This window comes from Neofelis nebulosa, chromosome 2 (genome assembly GCF_028018385.1).
Source record: "Neofelis nebulosa isolate mNeoNeb1 chromosome 2, mNeoNeb1.pri, whole genome shotgun sequence".
NCBI classification, from domain to species: domain Eukaryota; kingdom Metazoa; phylum Chordata; class Mammalia; order Carnivora; family Felidae; genus Neofelis; species Neofelis nebulosa.
Window position 1 is genome coordinate 64,308,760 of NC_080783.1, and position 26,640 is coordinate 64,335,399.

At 38.7% G+C, this 26,640-nt stretch overlaps 1 protein-coding gene across 2 annotated transcripts in view; it reads right to left on the reverse strand.

Annotated features, from left to right (window-relative positions):
• The window catches only part of CERS6 (ceramide synthase 6), a 328,468-nt gene that overhangs the window by 131,962 nt on the left and 169,866 nt on the right, over positions 1-26,640 (reverse strand). For both annotated transcript variants that reach the window (XM_058714943.1, XM_058714935.1), the window contains exon 4: positions 11,134-11,191. In XM_058714943.1, the coding sequence (XP_058570926.1) occupies positions 11,134-11,191 (58 nt within the window). The remainder of the gene's footprint in view (positions 1-11,133; positions 11,192-26,640) is intronic.

Here is a 26,640-nt window from a genome sequence, read left to right on the forward strand (position 1 = left end):
AGCTATAGGATTATCAGACACCACTGAGTTTTTTTTTAATTGAGTATGACTTACATATCATAAAGTGCAAAAGTCTAAGTACACAGAAATTCAATATATGTTTACATATGTGCACACCTATGTTACCATCACCTGACCAAGATCTAGAAGAGTTCCAGCACTCCAGCAGGCTCCCTTGCCCAGGCCCTCACCCCTGTAAAACTACCTCTATCACTATAGATTAATTTAGCCTGAAAAAAGTTATTTTATCCTTTCCATTCATGAATTCCTCGAGGACAAAATGGCCTTCTTCTATGTGCTTTGAATAGTCATTCCAAGGTAAATGACACCACCACACTTTTGGCCAAAAAATCCTAAACAATAACAGCAGTAGCCTTTAGCAAGCAGGCCTATTATCATGTGCGTTAATAAAGGAGAAGCGCACCAAACGAAAACAAAACACTAAACCATTTGTCCCACCTTACAGAAAACTGTAGTTGACCCAGTATTCAGATGCTCTCTGAACCAGTTTTATGGAGCCACACGCAGAGCTGTAATCAGAGCATGAGCTAGTCAGATAGGGAGGCCCGCTGCTCTGCTCCACATCAGATACTTGTCCTAAGTACCCCCGCCCCCACCATCACATCACACAGACAAGACTGGGTCTTTCCTGAAGAGACAGAACACCAGTTTTACAAGCAGAAGTAGACCATCTCATTATTTCTTCCCAAAAGCTATCATTTTTAAGCAATGAACATCTGGTTTGTTTCATTATTGTTGATGAGGAAAATGCTTTTTATGATGACCATTGTTTGTGAAAGCTATTAGCTCTCAGATTTTATTAAGACAAACCTTAGTGAGAATAATGCTTTTCTTGTTGAATTCAGTAATGGATTTTTTTTTTTTAATGTCAGATACGATTCAGCTAATGCAGAGTGAATGTGCAGGTACAGATTTTGATACATGGATCAATATTTCATATCAAATTACCTGAACTCTTCTGAGAGTGACTAGTTTTCTATTCCCCATGGAAACAGGAGAGGAATACTAATGCAATCCAGTTTTCAGGCACTGCCCTAAGCCAGAGGAAGCCTGTAGTGCTAGCTTTGTTACAGCATATAAATGAGGACCAATGTTTTTCACAGTCAAGCTCAGCCCTAAACTTTTGAGAAGTGTAAATCTATGCCTTTAGGGCACTGTCTAATAATGAACATTTTACTCATGTAAATGAGTGTTATTTTAGTAGCCTCTAAAACAGAAGTTCGCTTTTTCTTTATTTTTAGACCTTCTACAAGGTTGACATTTTATTAAGTGACCTGAAAAAACTAAGATTCACGGTTTGATCAAACCACAAATCAAATCCACAAACCCTTGTATAAATAATTACATAAAAGCAAGTATCACTCAGAGATACTTGCCACTTGTACTTCAGAATCGGCACAAACATTTTGTCCTCCTACAACAAAAGTCCATTTCAGCTTTGTGAACTCCTCCAAGTCCTGAAATCCTACCTCACCGCCTGCAGGATGCCGTTGGTGTGAGATGTCATTCCTTCAAGACAAAGCCCGAACACAAAGCAAAGACAACCTGGGTAAAGGCTTCTCCGTGCTCTTTAGAGAAAATTATACACACCCCAAATTAAACTCCTGCATCTCATTAAATAAAAAAACCTATAAGCTGTAACCCCCGTGCTGATGAAATGGCTTTATTATCTGAACGTTTTAATTTTTCCTAGTGAACAATTTCACCTACTGCACATTCCCTAAATTAGAGCATATTGAGTTGTTCCAACCAGCTTCTTACTGTGAATAGTGTATTTATGGTTTGCTAGTCACAATGTAGAAAGTAAATATGTATCACAGAAGGGGAGAAAAAATTGTATTGCATAATTACATTGGTTTGTGTAAAAAGGGACATCTGTACCAGTCTGAAAATTAGCAGACAATTTATGTTGAGATTCAAAAATACTAAGAATGAAGCAAACCACAGATTTTCAGCTTTGCAAGCAGATAAATAAAGCAAGAATGGTGCTTAATGTGGGCCTTTTGTATACAATCACTAAACTTAATTCTGTCGTCATAACGGTCACTAAGCTTAACTCTGTAGACTAGAAAAATATAGTCATAGGACAGACCTTTGCTTTTTCTTAAGTGGTCAGTCCTTATCAGTCCAGTAGATCCACAGAGTCCCTAGTGAAGCCTGGATACAAGTAGGCCACAATGTCAATAACATCTGCATTTAAATTCCAGCCTTCCCACTGACTAGCTCTGTAACCTTGGGCAAATTACTGATCCCTACTTAGCCTTGGTTTCTTTATGAGGATGAGAAGGTACACAGTACAATGCAAGAGAAACAAACTCTGAGTGATCAATACAATGCCTGGCCCATACTGAGTACTTAATGCAGTAAAGCTATCATGACTTTGGTTGCTATGTGATTATTTTCAGTGATTCCAATTTTTATCCTGGCTATGTACTAAGCCAAGAGTTTTTCCAAGTCACTGGAACCTACACCAAAACAGGTGGGACTTTCATTATGGGAGTTTTCTTAAAGTGCTAAATGGAAGTGGGGATTCTACTATGGAAACAGAGCCTGAATCTCATCAGAATCCCACCGGAGACTAAAAAAGCTTCTTCAAAAGTCAATATTATGTCATTCTGGGGCATCTGGATCAAGATGATCATGGAAAATAAGCCTGTGGGAGAAAATTAAGGGACTGGGGCAGCGAGAACCAGGCAAACACGGACGGTGGGGTTTTGTTTGTTTTTTTAATGAAATTTCTGTATCTCTTTGCCATTTAAGTAGAATTCCACTTTTTAAAAAAATTTTCTCCTTTTTAAAAGTTACAACTACAAGCTCTTTCAAACCCAAGTATACCTAAGTTACGTGCAGTCATTTCCATTCAAATGCCCACATCTCCGGGTTCATATTTTTAACAGAAAAGAAAGTAGTTAATTTATCTGCAGTTCTGCCTTTCTAAAAGGAATCTTCATTTTGGGGGCACCTGGGTGGCTCAGCCGGTTGAGCATCTGACTTCGGCTCAGGTCATGATCTCAGGGTTTGTGGGTTCGAGCCCTGCATCGGGCTCTGCGCTGACAGCTCAGAGACTGGAGCCTACTTCGGATTCTGTGTCTCCCTCTCTCTCTACCCCTCCCATGCACGTTCTCTCTCTCTCTCTCTCTTTCAAAGGTGAATAAACATCAAAACAAATAAAAATTAAAAAAAAGGAACCTTCATTTTTACCTATTACCTTTCATTTATCTTATATAAATGTTAATTTTTTCATGTACAGTTCTACTAAACATTTTATTAGGACTATAAATAATATGGTTACTTTACAGTTATTACTTATTTATTTATTTTGAGGGGGGAGGGGCAGAGAGAGAAGGAGAGAGAAAATCCCAAGCAGGCTCTGCACTGTCAGCACGGAGTCCAACGGGGCCCAAACTCACAACCGTGAGATCATGACCTGATCTGAAACCAGGAGTCAGATGCTTAACCAGCCACCCCAGGAGCCCCATTTATTTTTAAATGGTTCCATGATATTTTATCATTTTGATAACAATAATTTAAGCAATCCTATTAATATTAGACATTAAGATTGCTTTAAGTTCTGTTTGGATTTGCTGTAATTTGCATTGCATATAGTGTGCATATGTACATTCACACATATTTTTTAAGCTGTAATAAATAACCACAGACATATATTTTTTGCTCCTGTGTAATTCCTTGCTCAAGATTAATTCACAGGAGTTGAACTGCCGAGTGACGGTATGTGAACATACTTACAGTTATTATTTCACGTCACCACTCTGCTTTCTAAGTAGGTTGTACCAGCTTGCCAGAATTACTGGCTATTTCAAATTCTTCTCTGAATTTTGGTGTACAAGTTTTTTAAACGTTCTGTTAGTCCATGTTACTGATTTTAGAGATATAGCAATTAAATCCCAGAGAGAGTAAGTAACTTCTTAAGGCTGCAAAACTGATTAATGGCAGAATTCAATCTCAAACCCAGGTCTTCTGACTACTTCTTCAGGGCCCTTCGTGTACCACATTATCCTCAGGTTTTCACCAGCTTCAGAACATCCTCCTCAGATAGAATGCCAGACCCAAGTCAACAGAGAAGGGCAAATGCCGGGTACAAGGGAAATCAGAAAATATTCAGGACGGTACATGCAGGTAAAAGGGAAAAAGGAAGAACAAAAAGAAACGTGGAAGGACAATGTCCCAAGGCCATTCCAGATATTTCCATTCCAGAAAATGCATTTACCCATTTGTAAGCATCAAAGCATAGCCACAACACGGATCTTAACCTGGCTAGGAGGGGGCCACAACTTTGTAAGTTTCATGTCAAGGGATTACAAGAGAGCTAAGCACTCACAGCCCCCAACAGAGCCCACCTCTCTCAACCAGTAATAATTAGTGTTCTCACTTACATTTTTAAAATACTTTATAGCTTCCACAGCACTCCTACACAAAAGCTGAGGAAGTCAGGGCAACCATCATTCTCTCATTTTACAGATGAGAAAAATGAGGTTTCGGAGAGCAAAGGTGCCATTAAGCAATGATTGGCAGGTTCAAACTACCAACTCCATCTTGACTTCTCACCTAATGTTCTCTCACAGTGATGTAACTTTTACTTCTTAATGAGGTGAATTTGCTAATTAAACATACTTGAGTTGCTAGATTTTTGAAACTTGTTTTCTAAGTCTCGATATTGTTGTTTTAACTGATTTAGAAATTCTAAAGACGGCAAGGCTGGCTTCTATTCTTGCCACAGCAAGTCAATTCATCCTTTTGAAATTATTTCTTCGTTCTGAAATGAGAAATTTGAGATGGTTGATCTTTAAGGTCTATTCTCAATGCTCATATTCTATGTCATCTGCAATTCTTACAAAATTACTTGATGGGGTCATTAGGTAAAAGTTAAAACTTACGTAAAACTCTAAATGTCAAATCTCCTTCAACAAGGAACATAACTCCAAGCAATTTCAAAATTTTTTAAGTGACACAAAAAATTTTAAATGGACACATATTCTACTGGGCCAGACAAATATTTTCACTGTCAATACAGGCAAATTGATGACAATTTTGCTCTTTCAATTTCAGAAGGATTCCAAGCTAACCAATAAGCAAAAGAGTATACCCTGAAGCATGATACCACTCTGAACACCTAGTGGCCTTGTTGAACTTTGAAAAGTACATCAAATGGGGCCAACCAAATGAAGTTGGTTAAGGGCCCAACTTCAGCTCAGGTCATGATTTCATGGTTTGTGAGTTTGAGCCCTGTGTTGGGCTCTGTGCTGTCAGCTCAGAGCCTGGAGCCTGCTTTGGATTCTCTCTCTGTCTCTCTCTCTCTGCCCCTCCCCTGCTCACGCTCTGTCTCTCTGCCTCTCTCTCTCTCCCTCACTCTCTCTCTCTCTCAAAAATAAATAAAACATTAAAAGAAATTTTACAAAAAGAAAAAAAAGTACACCAAATAAATAATGGAACTATGAATAATGAAAAATAATGAAACAAATGAATAATGAACTATGCCTTCATTCTGAGCAGATTGAGACAGTCTAAGGGAATTGGCAAAGTGCTTATTTGGCCAAGATACTACTTTTCAGTGATGCCTTTTCACCCCCTAGTTAGTCATGAAGCCAACAGAGTACATGGCAACTTGCATAATGTTTAAATGTAATAAAATAAATGACAGCAAGTCATCAGAGTACATCATAGATTGCAGCACCACGGGAAGGCTGGGCTAGTTATTCAGATACTATCTCTCAGCTTCAGAGCTGGGACTCTGCAAACTTCAATTCAGCTGGCTCTCAGGAGCTGGTGCCTTGTGGAGTCGAGCCTCTCCGAAGCACTAGAGGGAGGCGGGAAGACTGCAACAGAAGATGGGATGTGCTCTTTTGTATTTTGCTTCCTGTTCTTGCCGTCACTTCTCCACCACTACCCCCACACCCCCAGCAACACATCTTCACACTAGCAGTGGAAGTTCATCCTGGCGGCAACAGCAGCTTGCTGTCTGCAGTCTTTCCTCATTCCCAGAACCAGCCTCACTGTGGTCCCTCAGAGACTCCAGCTGGTCAACGTTCCCCTCTTGGAGGTCTTGTCAAGGTCCACGGCTCTTCCTTCAAGCTTCTACTCCACCCTCTTCTATGAACCCCTGGTCTTCAGAGAGGTAGCTTCTTCCTACCATTACTATCTTCACGATACCTCTGTGCACTGCTCATCAAAGTATGTACAGAGAGTGCCAGTCCTTGAAATGTTTGTTACTCTTTCACTGGAATGTAAATTAACTACATCACTAAGCACACTGTCTACTCCAGCTGACTTTTTCTTCATAGATAGACTTTCTCAAAGAAGAAGCAGGGAGTTGATTTACATTCAGGTCAAGTTTCTTATCTCATTGCAGACGGGTAGCAAACAGCCAGCAGATCAATTACTTGGAGTAACACAAGTTAACACCAGTCTTAGCGGTTCCCCCAGTTAGTGATTCTTTATATTATAGCCATTCCTAAAATAACTCCTGTGGTTTCTGTCTCATAATGGGACCCTCACTGACACAGAAGTTAGGTATTGGTATATTTGAGTAACTTCTATTTTAATTATATACATGTATATGCACAAAATGGATATAAAATGTACCATATGATTAAAACTTGGATATATATTAGCCTAACATGTAGATTATAAGAAAAACTATTTACCTAAATCCCAGTTGCATACATCTCTACACTGGCCTTTCTGTAACACTATTATTGTTAAAAGATAATGAAAGAAACTCAAAGAAAAATATTCAAAGCACTCCACCCAATACAAACTTCCATCTACAAAGGAGAAGAAAAGGTAACAGTGAGAGATAGCTTACTCTATTTCTTTAAGGCTTGAATGTGGTTTCTTTCAGGACTTAGGAAAATGTGTTAATTTGTATGAATGAGCACATTGTGTGGTAGAATTTCAGAGCACCTGAACTAATTCTGAGTTTTCTTTTAAAAAGTACTTGTCTCTGGGGCACCTGGGTGGCTCAGCCGGTTAAGTGTCCAACTCTTGTTTTCTGTTCAGGTCATAATCTCACGGTAGTGGGATGGAGCCCCACGTTGGGCTCTGCACTGGGCATGGAGCCTGCTTAGGACTCTCTCTCCCCCTCTCCCTCTGCCCCTATTCCATGCTCATGTTCTCACTTTCTCTCCCTCTCTCAAAAAAATAAATAAATAAAAATAAAAATAAGTAAAAAATTTAAAAAGTACTTGTCTCTGCCAATCATATTTATGGGTAAAGCACTTGTGTCCGGTAATTACAGGAGCAGAGTATTGAGACAGGCTTATCTTTCAACTATTTAAATATTTCCTACTAACTTAGCTATAACTTTACCTAATAGTTCACTAACCTGTCTGTAATGCCTTCCAGAGACTGCTTCATGATCAGAGTTAGTGCTATCTATAAAGGGGGTTCTAAGCTGGGAAAGCAGAAAACATATAACATATGCATACCTGAGCATTATCACATCACTATAAAACATGAGGCTCATTCTTTTATTTGTCATCACAAAACTACAGAAAACATTTTGTTGATTTCATAGAAATGAACACACACACAGTTTATGGGGTGTCTAGAAATTTTAAAATACAGGCCAATGATTTCACTATTTATTACAGAACTATTGACATGTGATTGAATACTTTATTGCCCAAACTGGGTCATTTTGAGTACAAGGGGGAGGTAACTGCCTAGGACCCTAAGATAGCTTGTATGGTCACCCAACTCATGCAAGAAGTCATCCTGTATATTGCTCCAAAGATACATTTACGTATCAACTGCAAGAATTATGACATAATGTCATAGATGATACTGATAATGAGAATATCATTCCAAGTTTGCTTAACACCCTAGGGTACCACACTACCACTGTGTGCTTAATCAGAGGCTTTATTTCTGTTAAATCCCCAAATATCTGGAGATGTAATTATTTAGTAGGTGTGATATGATGGCTTTTGTTGAAGGAACTAAAACTCATCATTTTAATTTCTAATTCTTGACTTTCTTTGAAGAAAAGCTTCTTGCTAGTTGGAGTAAGAACATGGCTTTCCAGTTTTCTGACTTTTAAAGTAGGGTATAATTTGAAACCACAGTCTTATGTCTAGAGCATCAGGATAAGGCCCCTGTGGTAGAACTAGGTTCTACTAGGTTTTTATCTCAGGCAAAGAAGTCAGGGCACACAAGGCCCAGGGGCATATGAGCCCAGGGTGCCAGCACTTACCAACTTGCTTCAGGTTCATTTGACCCAAAGGTAGAAGAAAACTGGATAGTGCCAAGCTGTTCAGCATTTTTATAACAGCCCAAGTAGGAATCAACATTTTTTTAAAAAAAAATTTAATGTTTATTTATTTTTGAGAGAGAGAAAGAGAGACAGAGTGTGAGTAGGGGAGAGGCAGAGAGAGAGGGAGACACAGAATGTGAAGCAGGCTCCAGGCTCTGAGCTGTCAGCACAGAGCCTGATGCGGGGCTCAAACTCATGGACTGCAAGATCATGACCTGAGCTGAAGTCAGATGCTTAACCGACTGAGCCACCCAGGCATCCCACAATCAAGATTTTTAATGCATAGAGTAAGAAGCAGCTATGGCTTCTCACCTCCTAAAATTGGTCCACTGCCCTGCTATTTTGTTTAAAACACTCAGAGTGTTGTGAAAATTTGAATTATCTTGTTTTGGTTATTTCTGATGCTGACAATATAGATTTTTCCTCTTGTGTTAGATGACCAAATACACTGTCTATTCCAAAAAAGTTACTAGAAAATATATTTTAAATATCCATTAAGGTAAGTATTTAAAGTTCTATAAATAGAAACAACGACTGCATGAGGTCAAGTTTGCTAACTTAACCAAAGAAGGAAGTCATCTGGAAATCATGCTGTAAGATAGGACATGCAAGTTAGTGGGGAAAGTACTAGATTAAGAGACAGCTATGCATGTTTCATTTCAGGTTCAACTTTTTTTTTTTTTTTTTTTTTTTTTAATTTTTTTTTTTCAACGTTTTTTATTTATTTTTGGGACAGAGAGAGACAGAGCATGAACGGGGGAGGGGCAGAGAGAGGGAGACACAGAATTGGAAACAGGCTCCAGGCTCCGAGCTGTCAGCACAGAGCCCGACGCGGGGCTCGAACTCACGGACCGCGAGATCGTGACCTGGCTGAAGTCGGCCGCTTAACCGACTGCGCCACCCAGGCGCCCCTCAGGTTCAACTTTTAATAAACTAACTGTGTGACCTCTGAAATGTTCCCTACCCTCTCAGGATTTCTGCTTCCCCAGCTGTGAAGTAAGAGGGTTGGAAAAGATGGCTTATGAAGTCCTCCACAGCGGGTTCGGACACATGGATTCCATATACACATTTCTATCACACATTACAACTATTAAAGTACAGACTCAACCAAAACCAAGAGCTTCTTAGAGGAAGAAACCCCAAATGCAAATATTTTACAAGAAGAGCAACATCTAGTTCTCTTCTCATTTTTTATCACTAGAGGCAGGCTGATAGGGAACTGGGGTAGTTCAAGGAAAAGCAACTTCTAAGCAAACATTCCATTGACAAGCTCTCTTACTGCCTTCTCCACAACCAGGGAGGGCTGGGGGATACAAGCTATTCTTGTTCCCTTCAGTCTGTTTGGGGACTGAGAGAAGCAGAGCTAAGTGTCAAAATGTTTCCTGTTCTGATGACAGATGGCCAGGCTTGCTGTAGATAGGCTAAAAGAGATCATATCCCCACAGATGTAGGGAAAAGGGCACAGAAGTACTCCCAGCTCTCACCATCTTTCCCTGTTTACCGTCAAAGTCCTTCGCCCCCAGAACCCAACATGAATTCCAAACCTTGACCTCAGTTAGCAACTTGACATTCCCATGAAACACAACTTTCCCTTGTCAACTGAAATTCCATCCATAGCTGTTTCCTCTTCCAAGGTAGTGAGTTGAGGAGCCCTAAATCATTCTTTCCATTTTCTCTCTACACAAGTAAATTTGAAAACCAGAACAGCAGAGTTCCAAAATAGCCATTTCCACCTCGTTTCTGTACCCCAGTTGAGAATTGGTTCATACTCAAACAGGCTACAGACTGTGGCTCATCCTTCTAAATGTATTCAAATGGTCTCTTGGCCACTAAGTGAAAAGTAGTATAGCCTCATTAAGTGAAACGTAAGTATAGTTACTAAAGGAAAAGACAACAAGTAAAAAGAATAATCCCTCTAGGAAAATATGATATTGTGAAACAACTAACGATTTATAATATAATTTGCCACAGGCAGACACTAACTGATAACTCAGACTTTGAAACTAAAAACACATTTGCAAATTTTCACATCAATATTTACATGAAAATTTACTAGTAAGACATGACACTTGGCACAAGGCCCACTTTGGAAAAAATTCTCTACTAAGTAAAGATACCATTGATGTTGCCTTAAAGCGTAATACTATATATTTTTTAAAAATAATTTCCAACTTTCTGCAACACCAGCGTTGTTAACACATGCATGACTAAGAGAAGCTAAATCTTCATGAGACTTGAATTTAATCAGCCTAACATGTTAGTAGTGCCATTCAGGATTGAAATAGCCAGGAAAAAGGCTATGGCAGCCTGGAAGAATTATTTCCATAGATAAAGATGCCTCAGTTTATGCAGGAATCGCAAAAGAGCAGCAGGGGAAACACAATCTACAAAAGGAACTCAATTTTCCACCAGCAGCTGGTGTTGCCTTGTTAATAGCGATGCAAGACACTAAAACATAATTTCTGTTGGTGAAGATTATAGTGATAACTCACATTTTAACAACTGATTTTTTTTCAAGCTGTGTGACATGGAAACTCTTAACTTCTTTCAAAGCATCAAATGGATTTTATAAGGCTCCTAGTGCCCATAAGTAATAAGTAACCAACTACAGTGGTCAGAGGACTTGCAACATCTTTCACTGGCAAAATAAATTATTTTCAAAGATACTTCTGGTATCTATCTAAAAAATATTTACTACAGAAATAAGTCAAAGAAAAATGCACAAATTCTTAGGAAACCTGTTATGATTGTTTAAAATATCATTACTGTCATACATAAAAAAATGAGATATAGGCTTACAGTTACATAAGAATTATATAAAGTAACTTGGTAGATCCTACCTTTTTCAGGAACCGGACTCCATAGATAAATACATAAAGGTGAAATGAAAATCTCCACCTGTAGAAGTTTAAAAAAACATTCTATGACATTCAGTTTATATATTTCACAGCACAGTATTGATGCATGTGAATGAAAAAAGTCCCTTAAATTTGCGCCCCCCTACACACACCCACCACTCCAACCAGGGATTAAGCTTAATGGGTAACTTCAGTGTTAGCTGAACACATATACTCAGGTGCATGGCTTATTGCAAAATCTTAAATATTAATAATTCATAAAAAATTTTTCTTCTACTCAGTTACTGTCTTTACCCATTTGTTCATCTTTTCTTTCTCAACTTATGAATTTCCTCTTGTTAATCACTCATGAAGGGATATACTTCAACAATATAAAAGTACATCAGATTGTTATGAATTCCTTGCCTAATTCAGATATTAAGTAAATAACTGGACTTAACTGAAGTTCATACTTTTTTTAAAAATAAAAACCTTAGTATTTTTTAATTAGGTAAGATTTTTTTCATCTTTTAACAAATACTTATGGATACCTTTGTGGTCTCACTAAAGGAAGCCATTTGGAATCTAAATCATCCGATATACAACTGTTAATGGCAACATTATACCACTCCAAACTGTACATGTAGCTGTTAATCAGACTTTCACTTTTTTTAGTGAGCAAAAAAAATGTTTTTGGTTCTCTTTCAATTTTAAATGATTCAATGTTTTTCTTAAAATGTAAGACTTCATGTAGGCAGCGATAATGTTTATGGGGGGAAAAAGCTGAAGAAGCCCTATTTTTTATGCTATACAAAAATGAACCACACTTAGGTGTAAGACCTAAATTTGAAAGGTAAAACTATAAAGCTAAGAGAGGAAATTGATGAAAGATATCTTTGCAATTTGGGGATAGACAAAAACTTCTAAATAAGATCTTCAAAATCTCTCCTGAGGAAGAAAAGTAATGCATTTGCTAACAAAATTTCAGATTCTGTGATGTGCTCTTCAAAGATAATAAACAGACAAATAGATTAGGAGGTGTTTTTTAAAATGGCAAAACTTATTGGACAAAATTATTGGGACAATGGAAAGCACCAAATATGAATCTTAAACATTAGTGTTATATAAATGTTAAATTTATTGAGTGGGGAATTCTATTATGGTCTACATAGGAGAATGTCCTTGTTTTGTGATTTACACTGAAATACTTAATGGTGAGTAACTGAAATTTTAAAAATATATACATAAAATTTTCTCAAAATATAAAGACTTTATACAAATTATATATTATATGTATATATGGTTACTACAAAAAAAAACCCAAAAAACCTCTTACCCTAGTACCCTGATTCCCAATTTTATTTCTTGTATTTTTTGAGTGTGAATAGCTATGCCTTTAAAAGCTGGCTAAATTTCACTAAAGAGCATTCCTGAGGTCATGTTGTTAGTAGTACCGTGGATTTCAAGTTATAAATGAACACAAATGACAAGATGAGAAAGGGACTAGTCAACTTCAATATGCCAGCAGGCAGAAGATTGCTTTACGTGTTTGCAAGCTATGTAAACTTTTCAAATAAGATAACAAACAGCAGGGGAGAGGGAGAGGTGACTTTAGGCGATGATTCAAATTTTAGACAAAATATTCTGGAAAAAACAACAGCTTCTTCAGGTAAGAGGAAAAGAATAATGGTAGCGGGCCTCCGAGAGCTGAGTTGAGACTCAACAGCAGACACAAGTGTCCCCCAGAGTTTCACTCCCAGACTGATTGGTCAAACATTCTGGAATTCAAATCAGAGGTAACATTTAGAGAAGAGCTTTGAACTTTAGGGTTGAAAATCTTCAACTCATAATTCATAAAACCTGACTTCAGGAAGGAACAACAAAAACTGATGGTAGCAGTGTAAGAATTCAACGAAAACCTCCAAACAATATAGAAAACTGGTGAGTAGCAAGCCTCATACAAAAAAGCCTTCTTGTAAGTAAAGGTGGTTCATTTGATGCAGCATCAAAGTCAAGGACTTCATTTTAACCACATCTCCATTATTGGTTTTTGGTGGTTGTGGATGAAGTGTCTGTATGTTTCTTTCTGTCTGGATGTATAAATTCTAGATCAGAAGTGAAGACCAGGAATGGCTTCAAGGCCGTGTAACTTGTGCAGTCACCATCGGGTCCCATGATTGGTTTAATGTTCTGCTGTCAGTATCTTGAAATTCTCAATAATTGTTGAACAAGGGAGCCCATGTTTTGTTTTGCACTGGGCACTGGAAATTATGTAGCTGCTTCTGGTTAAGACACACCAAATCTCCTAACTTTGGGCAAATCTATTATTGAGGGGGTTTATATTATACTGTTTTGGTATTATGGCCCAAGGAGTTGGTGGCATAAGTAATCTCCACTTTTCTCTAGTCCCTTCCACTCCCAATATATTAAACCAACCTACTTCATGCATATGCAGGTCACTTTTCTGGCCCTGAAGGCAACTGAATTTGCAACTCCCAGGTTAAATGATTTATAACAGCTGTTTCAGCTCTAAAACTCTTCTGTGAGCAGGCAGTGATCAGGCAATTTTTATGTGTAATAAAAACTTTATGGAAGTCATTGGAATTCTTATAATCACTTATTGTACCTACATTTTATTTCCTCACTGAAATGACCCAGTTTTCATAACACACAGGTTCTAATACAGGACATCGATGCCTCTATCATTTGAATAACAACTTGTGATGAATATTTACAAGGCAGAGTTTATTCCCACAAAATATCTGCAGGAAGCAAAATTTTCAAGCATTCTGCCACACGCATAACTTTCTTATTTGTGTAGTTTCATATAAGTTACAGTTTTAAATGGTGCCTAGCTACCGTCTCCTGATATCTAGCCCCCTCCAACCTCCCACTAAAATACCTGTAAAACGAGAGGTAAAATAAAGGTGCAATGCAGCCACAAAAAAGAAAGATATAACCTTCAACCTATTGCAAGAATCAGAGAATTTTGCAGCAAAAAACAATAAAATTAGATTTTAGAAACATAATTCAAAGCAGAGCAAAACAAGTTAGGAGTCTTGAAGGAAGTAGGAAAATCTGTGTGTAGCTCCCTTTCTCCGTTTTCTACCATTTCGGATACAAATGCCACCATCTGTATCAGTCAGAAACTGTATCAGTCAGAAAATGACTACTCTTGGTCATGAATGAGGCTTTTTGAGGCAGGAGGAGAGTCTGTCCCACTCCCATCAGTGAGTGACTGACTGCTATTTCAAAAGGTAAGTGGGGGAAAAAAGGAAATACTTAGCACCCTGTGGTTTCAGATGCAGAAAAGCAGATTTAGAGACAAGATGATCTATAGTGGTATTGTATTCTGGGGGCTAGAGTAACTAATCCATACAGAGAGTACAGAGAACAAGGCATTGGCAATTGATGCTTTATATGAGACTCTTCTGTCCCACTGTAATGAGCCAGGGCCTGTAAACATCAGTGGCTACAAGGTCTGAGATCTACAAGAGGTCATTTACTAGCAAACAAGAGGACAGAGGGTGGAGCCCAGGGAAATCTATGCACCCTCTCTGTGAGTGGGTCTAGATAGGTTGCCAAATTCAGGAATGAAAATAAGAGCTAAATGTCAACATGGGTCTACCAAGAAGTAGTGCATAAACACGGAAAGAAAAATGGGCACCTGGGTGGCTCAGTCAGTTAAGCGTCTGACTTTGGCTCGGGTCATGATCTCATGGTTCGTGAGTTCGAGCCCTGTGTCGGGCTCTGTGCTGACAGCTCAGAGCCTGGAGCCGCTTCAGATTCTGTCTCTGTCTCTCTGGCACCTCCCCTACTTGGCTCTCTGTCTCTCTCTCAAATATAAAACTTAAAAAAATTTTTTTTAAATATGGAAAGAAAAGAACATACTAAAGATTCAAAGAAGACCTGTCTCCTAAAAATGACTCCCTGGAGGAACCAGATGTAATTTTTAGAAAAGTATTTGGCATTGTTAATATGATATAAGAAGATATATCCCTTAAAGACAAAAGTAGAAAGCCATAAATCAATAAAGGACTACTGGGTAAGATAAAAGGAGATTCTAAGTGAAATAAAGAAGCACTAGAGAGATTCTAAAAATACAGTGACAGAATATTATCCACATGGGGGGAGAGAAAAAAATGTAGATGTGTACTATGTAAAATTGAATCATTGATGTAGAAGACAAACACCCCCATATGGCCAGAGAAAAGAACCAGTAGATGAAAGAAGACTCGAGATCTGAAGGACTAGAAAAATCAAGTCTAATTATAGTTGTTTCTGAGAAAACACAACTGAAGAACTGAAGTAGAATAATCAGACAGTAAAAAAAACAGAATCTGAACTGGAAAAAAAAAAAAAGAGGACTAAATTGTGTTCCACATAATATCAATTCAAAGCCACATTCTGACAAAAGTTTTGAATCCTAGGGTTAAAACAAAAACAAAACAAAACAAAAACAAAACACTTCAGTACCAGGCATAAAAGCAAAAACAAGTCAACACAAAAATCAAATGAAAGTAAATCACCATCAAAGAAGCAAGGTCCAGTTGGTCTTAAATTTCCCTTTTGTGTTTCTTTTTTCTACACATTTTTTAATGTTTGTTTATTTTTGAGAGAGAGCGAGCATGGGGGAAGGGCAGATAGAAAGAGGTTGACGGAGGATCCCAAGCGAGCTCTTAGCTGAAGACTTCGGTGCTGACAGCAGCAAGCCCACCCTATACGATACTTGAACTCACAACCGTGAGATCATGACTTGCGCCAAAGTCCACGCTTAACTGACCGAGCCACCCTGGTGCCCCTGCCCTCTGTATTTCTAACCTACAGAAGAAAGGGAAGATTCAGTCAGCGATAGCCAGTATCAGCCAAAGTGCCTTTCACTTGTGAAGGAATAGGAAAAGCAGCACATATTCAAAGGCTCTGAAAACACTTCAGTTATTAATCTTTACTAAAGAATCACTTAGGTTAATTCCAACATCAAGATACAAATACACATTTAAAAAGCCGAATATTAGAATAAAAGGACTATGGTTAGCAACATAAATAACTGCCCTCAATTTCACTGCCAAATTAAATGCTATTGCTCTTAAGAGACAATGCAATTAATATAAAATATTCAATAATAACCAGGGGATAAATCCTTAGATTTTATTAATAAAAGCAGGGGTTTGGAGAAGGAAGCATTAAACTTATTCTTACCAAGAAATTTCAAAAGACACTGTTGTTATGGTAATAATAAAAAATACAGTTAAAGAAGGTTTGTTTAAAAAAAAAAAAAACTTAAAGCCTGGTTAAGGATGGTAAATTGAATACATAAATTTACCTCTGTGCTTTTTATGAATGTAGCACTAAACAGGCAGAAGAGGAATTTTTGTTAAGTATCAATTCCCAAGGACACAGAAAAGAGGGGTGAGAACAAGCATCCCATTCTAGAGTCTAGAAAGCAGACGGTAAGTGTGAGCCTGGTTAGCAGAACCGACAGCTCTCTCCTCAGCTGTCAGTGGAGGGTGCTCAGAAAGAGTCCAGGTGAGGAAACGACTCTGCAAGGTAGCAATCTCTACTGGGAACAACAGTCTAGGGATTAGCTTGCCCAAGGCCACACTGTTGCTAAGTGGCAAAACCAGAGCACCAACCTAGCTCAGCACTGACTCTAAAGTCCCCTCTCAAATTCCAGAGAATCAGAGTGCACTTCTTTTGCCTCGAGAAGTGAATGTGTTCCACTACATTTGTTTGGACATAGAAACCTTTTATATCCATCAAACCCGAAAATTAGAATGGAAAGCTAGTAAAAACCACCACCCACTGAATCTAGTTTATTGTCCTTATACAACAAAGCTGAAAAGGCTCTTTGTTAAAATCAAGACTAATAAAATGTGCCATAAAGGCAGGGAATCAGAGCGTTGACATCTTGTGTCTGGCTGCCAGGTGTCACAAATGGCACCAAAATCCTCATCTATAGGAGGAAGAAGCAGGGAAAACATCCAGAACAGCCCCCAGAGCTCAACTCAGCACACCATCCTAGACAGAGCAAGGCAGGCATATGGGGCCATTTTGCTTACAGTTATAGAGTACTTCCTCTACTCCAGGAGCTGTTCTAAGCACTTCACAAATAGAAAGTCATTTAGTGAAGCAATTCCAAACAACTACGTAGGTACTATTATCATCACCCCGCCCCATTCCCTATTCCCTTTTTTTTAGATGAGGAAACAAGGACAGGGGGGTTTACTAAATTGCTGAAGGTCACATAGCTAATAAGGGAGAGCGTCAAGATGGGAAACCAGGCTGGTTGGTTCCAGTGTTCCAGTTCTCAACATTAGGCTACGCTACCTCTTCCTGACTGAACACTCCTGAAAACTGAAGACATTCAGCTAAAATGGTGTTTTTAACCAAGGGGACATTAACGGACACCATGTAATAAGAACAGTTTTTGTCCTGATGAAAAGAAATCGACTGCTTGCAAAACTGGAGATAGGGAAGGACTCCACTTGTGTTTTTTGTTTGTTTGTTTGTATCATCAATACCAGGGTAGCTACAGTAATAGGGAGCTTGTCAGGGAAAGTCAACAGCAATTACCCAGGGGCCATTCGCCATCTTAGCCAATCATCCTCTCTACCTGCTGAATGAAATACTATTCCTCCTTCAGGATTTAGGTCAAACGCTAGTGAGTCTATGAATCCACCTTTTCTGAATGTTGCAGCACTGAAGGCACTGTGTCTGGTGGTGTGTTCTTTACCTCTTTACCTTATCTTTGATTACAGCCACAAACTTCTGACTTGCTTGTGAGTTCCAAGTAGGTAAAGCTGAGTCTTATTTATCTCTGTATTTCTGACAGCAAACATAGTGGTTTGCAAAGAATGGCTCCTAAACTGACACCTGAATTTTTATTAAAGTTACAGGTACTCCCTTTATTTATTTACTTTTAAGTTTATTTTAACCAAAATATACCACAATCAAATAATGTTAACTATTTCTAGGAACTTTGCAAAAAATATAAATAAGAAAGGGGGAAGACATGCTAAATACTGCTAATGCAATTTTTTAAATGACCAACATAGTAGGAATTTGGAATCAAAGAGAGTCAACTCTGGAATAGTTGCATAATTATGAAAAATACTGTTACTGAGTGCCGAACTAGGATACAGAGCACACAAAATTAGCATACAGCTCCTCCAATTATGAAATGGAATTCATTATTTTTGAGAAACTTCTCATTTTAGCTGTTCCATCATCTAAACAGACACAAAAAAGGATTAACTCATTTCTCATCAAATATATAAAGAGAAGTGAAGTAAGGCTTGTATCTTTTCTTCCATAAAATTTAAGATTCATTATAAATCATGCCCCTATATCTTGCAAATCATTACACATGAAGTAAAATTATGATAAATGAACAGAATATATAGAAATAAATTAGTATATTGGGGCACCTGGGTGGCTCAGTCGGTTAAGTGCCCGACTTCAGGTCAGGTCATGTTCTCGTGGTTCTTGAATTTGAGCCCTGTGTCAGGGTCTGTGCTGACAGCTCAGAGCCTGGAGCCTGCTTCGGATTCTGTGTCTCCCTTTCTCTTTGCCCCTCCTCTGTTCACACTGTCTCTCTCAAAAATAAACAAACATCAAAAAAAATTAAAAAATAAAGAAATAAATCAGTATAGACTTTATTATATTTATACTTTAAAATACATAAACCCACCCTTTTACATCAAAACACAAAGTAGATTAAATTCCTGTTTTTCTACTAAAAAGTCAGAGCTGATGACTTTCCTAATATACGAACAAAGCTACAACACAAACATGTTCAGATTTTATCACTTCTCCAGGCAAGTACAATTGGACTTCTAGAGCCCTTCAAAGGGGGTTCTGCATTGTATGTGACATATTCACTTCCACAAAGTTTTGAAGTGAAGTAATTGTGGTTTCAAGCTTAACAGCAAGTCTTCCTTACAAAGTGAATAGCATTTCTACTTACTAGGTTTTCTTCAAGGATCACCTATTTATTTTTATCAAACAACTACAGACGGCATTTCTTGTGCACTTACTGTATGCCTGGTACCATCATTAAGAGTTCATACAGAGTTCATCATTAAGAGTTCATATGTACTAACTCATTTACATTTTATGAGAACCATATGGGGCAGATGCTTCTATCACTTCTGTCTTACAGATAAGGAGAGGGGATTAAAAGGTAACTCGCCTAAAAACACAGCGAGTGGTGAACTCGCGAGTTCACAGTTAGTGAATGGTGAATCCAGGCGGACTGATTCCAGAGACCATGCTTCTCACTGCTAAATACTACCTACTTCCTTTAACACAAATATTAAAATAAAATACGTTTTATTGTGAGTAACTTTCCTCCACAGCTCACTCTCTCTCATCACATTAACACAAAATCAGTGGAATTACTCTGACAGCTGCCACCTCCATGTTAGCTCCTTTTCTATGCAAAGTCAAGAGGGCAAATAAGACTTTACCTGTTGTCTCTTCCTTCCTCTGCATAATGTAGGGCACATGCTCAAAGTGAAATGACTTAGCCAGAATCCTACTTAGGCAGTGTTGTGAATGCATGTTGCTTACCCTAGTGGAAAACAGCTCACCGAAGGCAAGCATTTGGCCTAACGGGTGTTTCATTATCTGTGTGCACAAATCAGAGGTTTCCATCCCCCATTTTTTATTTCGTCAAACCTGGGGTTGTTCTTAACAAGTAGGTAGGGACCCCCAGGAGTCCATTCACACCCTTATTCTATAGATGAGAACACTGGGTCCAGACAATTGTGTAACTCCCCTACATTCTCAGGTAACTTGATGAAAGAAAATAGGTTTCCCCATAATTCACACTCGATCTCCTTCATTTACGTATGTGTCTTGTGGTGCTGTGGCCATAAAGCCAAGACTGGAAATGGATGACCACCCCATAAGTTTCACAAAATACTCAGCAGATACCTGATATACAGACTATTCTGTGAGGAGGCAGACTAATGTTCATTGGTGTACAGATATGGAATTTTACAAATTAAACTAACACCTCAATTTTTTACAAAGCCACAGATTTCAGAATTCTGTTTGTTTGGGTGACTGGTTGGTTGGCTGGATTTTTGATTTATAGAACAAAATAACCTTCGATTAAGCTGCATTAGGTCTAACAAAGCCATTAGGCATCACTGAATCATGTTTGTTTGTTTTTTTAACGTTTACTTATTTTTGAGAGACACGAATCATGTTTATTTTTTTATTTTTTTTAACGTTTGTTTATTTTTGAGAGACAGAGACACAAAATCCAAAGCAGGCTCCAGGCTCTGGACCATCCAGAACATCTCTAGAGCTAAGAGATAATGAGCCTCTGAGTTCATTTATAGCCATCTTCCTGATTGTTTCCATAGAAGTAGCAAGGGGCAGAGTGAGAAGGAGACACAGAATCTGAGGCAGGCTCAAGGCTCCAACCTGTCAGCTCAGAGCTCAACGTGGGGCTCAAACCCATAAAGCGTGAGATCATGACCTGAGCCGAAGTCAGCGCTTAACCGACTGAGCCACCCAGGTGCCCCATGGCATCACTGAATCATGTTAATGATGCAGACACATATTTCTCTCTTGCTCCATAGGTTTTCAGCTCAAGTGCCTTTCTCCAATGATTGGTTTTCTCTACCTTCAGGTTCAGTATCTTGGAGTGAGTAAGGGATAGACCTAAGTGTTAGTTAATGGATAGGTTTCATCTGAGAACATTTTTTAAACAGATGTAACATGATATTTTGGTTAGTATTCTCTTTTCACGTTGTTACTGGGATACTTACTTTATTACCTGGGTACAATACAGATGTTCATCAACTAGGGAGAAAGGTAAATTGGCTAGTTTGGAAAACATGGATCTTAAAGAATGAAATAAACGTGAGGTGAAAATTGTCATTTTTTGGAAACTCTGAGACACGATCTAAATTCCCAGGATAGCTTTCAAACTTTCATTAGTTTAGGAGTCCAAAGAAACACCCTAGTTAGGAAAAAAAACATTACTCATCCCAGGAACTGATTACACAGACTTGGGTTTAGCCTCAAAGCAAACCTTTCCTGAAATTATTTCTACTTCTATCAATAATTTACTCCGGAACTCCAAATGGTTCTCATTTGTTGAAGGCACAGCTAATTCTGTTTGAGAAGCAACAGGTATCAGTGCAAAGTCAGCAAGGCTGGATGTAAGTCAACCTACTCATTTTTCATTCTCAGGTCAAATGTGAGCTTAATTTGAGCAGAACACTCTTCACTAAATCACTGGTTCAAAAAGTAAATTAAGCACTATATAAAGTTTAGTAATTTGCAAAATAATGCTATATTTCTCATGAATATATATATTTCTAAACTTATGCGTATGTACACGTATACATGTACCATAAAAAAAAAGAAGGAAATAGAAACAACAAATTCAGGACAGATTACCTCTGGAGGGTGGAGAACAGAGAAGGGGTATACAGGGAGATTCAGCTGCTTCTGTAATATTTTAATCGTTTAAAACAGGATTGTAGAGAGTTGAGTGGGTTCTTGTTATATTAGTCTCTGTGTTGTAAAATATTTCATTATACCCACAAACGTATGGCCAACTAATCTTTGACAAAGCAGGAAAGAATATCCAATGGAATAAAGACAGTCTCTTCAGCAAGTGGTGCTCGGAAAACTGGACAGGGACATGCAGAAGAATGAACCTGGACCACTTTCTTATACCATACACAAAAATAAACTCAAAATGGATGAAAGACCGAAATGTAAGACAGGAAGCCATCAAAATCCTCGAGAAGAAAGCAGACAAAAACCTCTTTGATCTTGGCCGCAGCAACTTCTTAGTCAACACGTCTCCGGAGGCAAGGGAAACAAAAGCAAAAATGAACTACTGGGACCTCATCAAAATAAAAAGCTTCTGTACAGCGAAGGAAACAATCAGCAAAACTAAAAGGCAACCGACAGAATGGGACAAGATATTTGCAAATGACATATCAAATAAAGGGTTAGTATCCAAAATCTATAAAGAACTTATCAAACCCAACACCCAAAAAACAAATAATCCAGTGAAGAAATGGGCAAAAGACATGAATAGACACTTCTCCAAAGAAGACATCCAGATGGGCAACCGACACGTGAAAAAATGCTCAACATCACTCATCATCAGGGAAATACAAATCAAAACCACAATGAGATATCACCATGCACCTGTCAGAATGGCTAACATTAACAACTCAGGCAACAACAGATGTTGGTGAGGATGCGAAGAAAGGATCTCTTTTGCATTGTTCGTGGCAATGCAAGCTGGTGCAGCCACTCTGGAAAACAGTATGGAGGTTCCTCAAAAAACTAAAAATAGAACTACCCTATGACCCAGCAATTGCACTACTAGGCATTTATCCACAGGATACAGATGTGCTATTTTGAAGGGACACATGTACCCCCATGTTTCTAGTAGCACTATCAACAATAGCCAAAGTATGCAAAGAGCCCAAATGTCCATCGATGGATGAATGGATAAAGAAAATTCGGTATATATATATATATACACACACAATGGAGTATTACTTGGCAATCAAAAAGAATGAAATCTTGCCATTTGTAACTATGTGGATGGAACTGGAGGATATTACGCTAAGTGAAACTAGTCAGAGAAAGACAAAAATCATATGACTTCACTCATATGAGAACTTTAAGAGACAAAACAGATGGACATAAGGGAAGGGAACCAAAAATAATATAAAACAGGGAGGGGGACAAAACAGAAGAGACTCATAAATATGGAGAACAAACTGAATGTTACTGGAGGGGTTGTGGGAGGAGGGATGGGCTAAATGGGTAAGGGGCACTAAGGAATCTACTCCTGAAATCATTGTTGCACTATATGCTAACTAATTTGGATGTAAATTTTAAAAAAATAAAAAAATAAAATAAAGGTGAAAAAAATATTTCATTATAAAAAAAAGATAGTGTGAATAAGAATTAGGCGCAATAAAAACATTAAATAGCTATGTATTTTCCTTCTGCCATGCCTGGAAACCATGAATGACATGTTTTTTACACCCTCACCCTAAGCATCCTTTTCACAGCATATAATGAACTGTACTCTTTTCCTGTCATTACATTTGTACTTTTAGGGCTAAGTTGCCATTGGATATAGTTCAGCTATCATATGCATTTTATACTTAGTTCTAATTCTACTGGGTTCAGTTTCTTAGATTTAACGACTTTGTGATTTTTTTTCTTATGCTTTGTTCATAAGTTCTATTAGCAGTTAAATGATACTGATTCTTTCTCCAATTTTTTATAGGGGTCCATCCTTTTCTCTCCAGGTTTCCCTCTCCTGTCGAGCACCTAGAGAGGTAGAATTCAGCATTGCTGGCGTTTGTCCCTTCTTGCAGCCTTTCCAACACCATTGCCAATCTCCTCCAATCTGCTCAAACCACATCTGCCAAAAATCCGTGTCTACAAATTACACGTATGTAAGGTCATTCTGCCTATAAAATACTTCTCATTACCCCTAGGAGTCCCCTGAATATAGACTCAACTTATAATTGTGAGCTTAAAGTCCACTGGCACTCAAATCTGAATGGTCATGACTGGCGGAAATCAAAAAAGATTAATAGGCATTTTCCAACTAACACTTGTCTAGGATAGGGATAAAAAAAGGAAAAAAAAAACAAGATTCTTCCCCCTGTTGCCAAAAATAAAGTCAGTCAATATGACTTTGGAGCATGCACTTGCAAACGTCACGCTTCTTAAGAGTGTGACTGAGGCAAAACAGCCAAATGTTTGTTATCATCTGGAGTCAAACTAATGTTTTGTGTTCCTTGAACGTCAAGTGCTTTCATAGTCTCCGTGTGATTTTTTTTTTCTTGTACGAAAGCAGCCTGAAGACAAAGGGCGATTTGTTCAGCACTGATGCTGTGATTATATGGGAAAGGAAAACAGGGACTAGTGGTACTTAAGTGTTCAAAATGTATGTACTTTTGGGTTTAAGAAAGACATGAATTTGACCTGCTCTACTGCCCCATTTGGTGTCAGTTTTCTACCACAGGCTCTACTACACATCTCATAACTGGATGTGGGACTAAGCAGCAGACCTTTCTCAGGGGTATCAGTCAAGCCCTACACTTACCCCTAAATCCTGCCTACAATTCTAGTATAAAATGTCTTTGGCTTCCTCATCTGAAAATGGGGACTAAACTACCTACTCATTGGGGTTGTTAGAATTCAATGAGAAGCGGGGAAAAAGATTACAAACAGAGAGAGATAGACAGGAATGAATCCCAGGTTGCTGACGAGGCTCATTCATAATTTATTTGCCCTGACACACCAGCCTCCCCATCCAAACATTTAAAATCATTATCTTATCTCCTGGATCTTTTTTTCTTTACTCTTTTTTCTGCCCATGCCCACCCCACCTGTCATCCCACAGCTCCTCCAACCATTCACTGCCACATTCTCCTCTTGGACTTTAAGCTGTCTGTGAAAAATATATTTGTACATGTAGATATAGATGTTTATGTATGTGTATGTGTGTATACACACATACACATATACACATGTATATTATGTAAATATATGGATATGTGTATATGCACACATGTCCATGTATGTGCATATGTACGCATGAATGAAAGTTAAATCCATGAGTGTCAAGGACCTTCCAATCAGAAACAAATACAGATTTGTAGACTTCTGACCTATTATCTTCTGCTTCAGAGGAGACTGTTCTTGCTCCTTCCTCTTAGAGAAAAAGACATAATCAGGCTAACAATCTGTCATCACTGAGGTTTCTCCCCAAAAAGCCAGTCAAAATGCACTCCTGCATAGGAGAATGAGCTATTTCACAAAACTGAACCCAGTAACAACACACAGTGAAACTCTTGGTTGACTGGCTGACACCATGTGAGTTGCGTGCTGATTGAAAGAGTAGCAAGTGGGCCACACACCAGCTATATTCATCCAGCAACATGTCCTGTTTTAAATAACTAGGGCCCTCTTTTCACTGTGAGCACAGGGATGCGGGGAGAAGGAATGTCCACTTTGAAGAAGCAACATAATCTCTTGCACCAGCTAGTACTACATAGTATTCCGCACTGACTGCAGAGCTATTCTTAGAAACAAGAAACAACATGAGACAATGGGAGAAGCAGGAGACTGTCACTCAGGAAACACTATGATCATCCCCTGACCCCCTCAGGGTGATCCTGGACAAGCTCAAGTCTCTCTTCTGGGGAAGCAGGGAGACCTTGCTCAAGTCTCTCTGCCTCTTAAGCTTTGAGTCTAGGTCTTCTATTTTGATTCTACAGTAATTGATGAAACTGGCCATTCTGTTTTGCTTGAATCACTGCTGCTCCACTCTTTCACCCTTTTCTCCCACCTCGCTGCCTCCCCGGCTCCTTCACAGACTGCCCGTGCTCATCTCTGACATCAGTGACATCCAGGGTTCCATCTTCAGCCTCCTTTTCACGTCACACACTCCCTTGAGCTGAACCCACCCACTTCCTATATGCTGCGCGGTCGCTGCATCTAACCAGCTTCATAACCCTGGACACGCCAAAGGTGTCCAAAGGCAGAAGACGCCACCAACACAGGCACCATGGACTCAAACTTCAAAGTCAAACATTTGTTATCCTTCTCCCAGAAATCTATCTGCTTCTGCCTTCCATCTCCATCAGGGACATTATTATCCTCTCAGTTTCCTATCCTTAATGCCTCCTCCTCTTTCAACCACTATATCCCATCAGTCATCAAATCTCATGGTTGGAAATATTCCTTTCATTTATTTCCTTCACTCCATTGTGCCCCCACCCCCAGTGTCTGCCCCAGTCCAACACATCTAGTTTTCTTTCTCTCGGGGTGTAGGCTAGACTTCGCTGAGCTCTACAGACATTTAAGCCAAGGTGTCGATTGATGAATTTAATCATGAGAAAGAGAACAGTCACACAATCCAGAATATTTGTTTTGGCATGAGTGGCAGTTTCTATTACTAAAGGCAATTTACACAGAGATCCAAAATATAATCAGCTGACCAACTGCAAAACACAGAAACAGAACAAGAGAAGTTGGTGATCTTAAAATGGCCTTAGGCACTTTCATCAAAAGCAAGGAGCCAACACTCTTTTCCCCTAGTGCTTTAATACACTCAGCCAACCTGGATCTCAGAATGTCCTCTACCATTGGGAAACTCTAATGTCTCTGTGCCCCTGCCCTTTCCTTAGCTGAGTGAAGCCAATCAAATGTTATCCTAGCCAAGCCTGGAATCACCTCTTTACGGTGACTAGACAAATCTCACTCTTGATCCAGGGTATGTTGACTCTATCTTTTTGTTTGTTTTCATCTTTTCTTTTCTTTTTTTTTTTTAACCCTAGAGGAGAAAGCAGGCAACAAACCTCTTTGACCTCAACCACAGCAATTTCTTTTCTTTTCTTTTTTTTTTTTTTAATGTTGATTTATTTTTGACAGAGACAGAGACAGAGCATGAGTTGGGGAGGGGCAGAGAGAGAGAGGGAGACACAGAATCAGAAG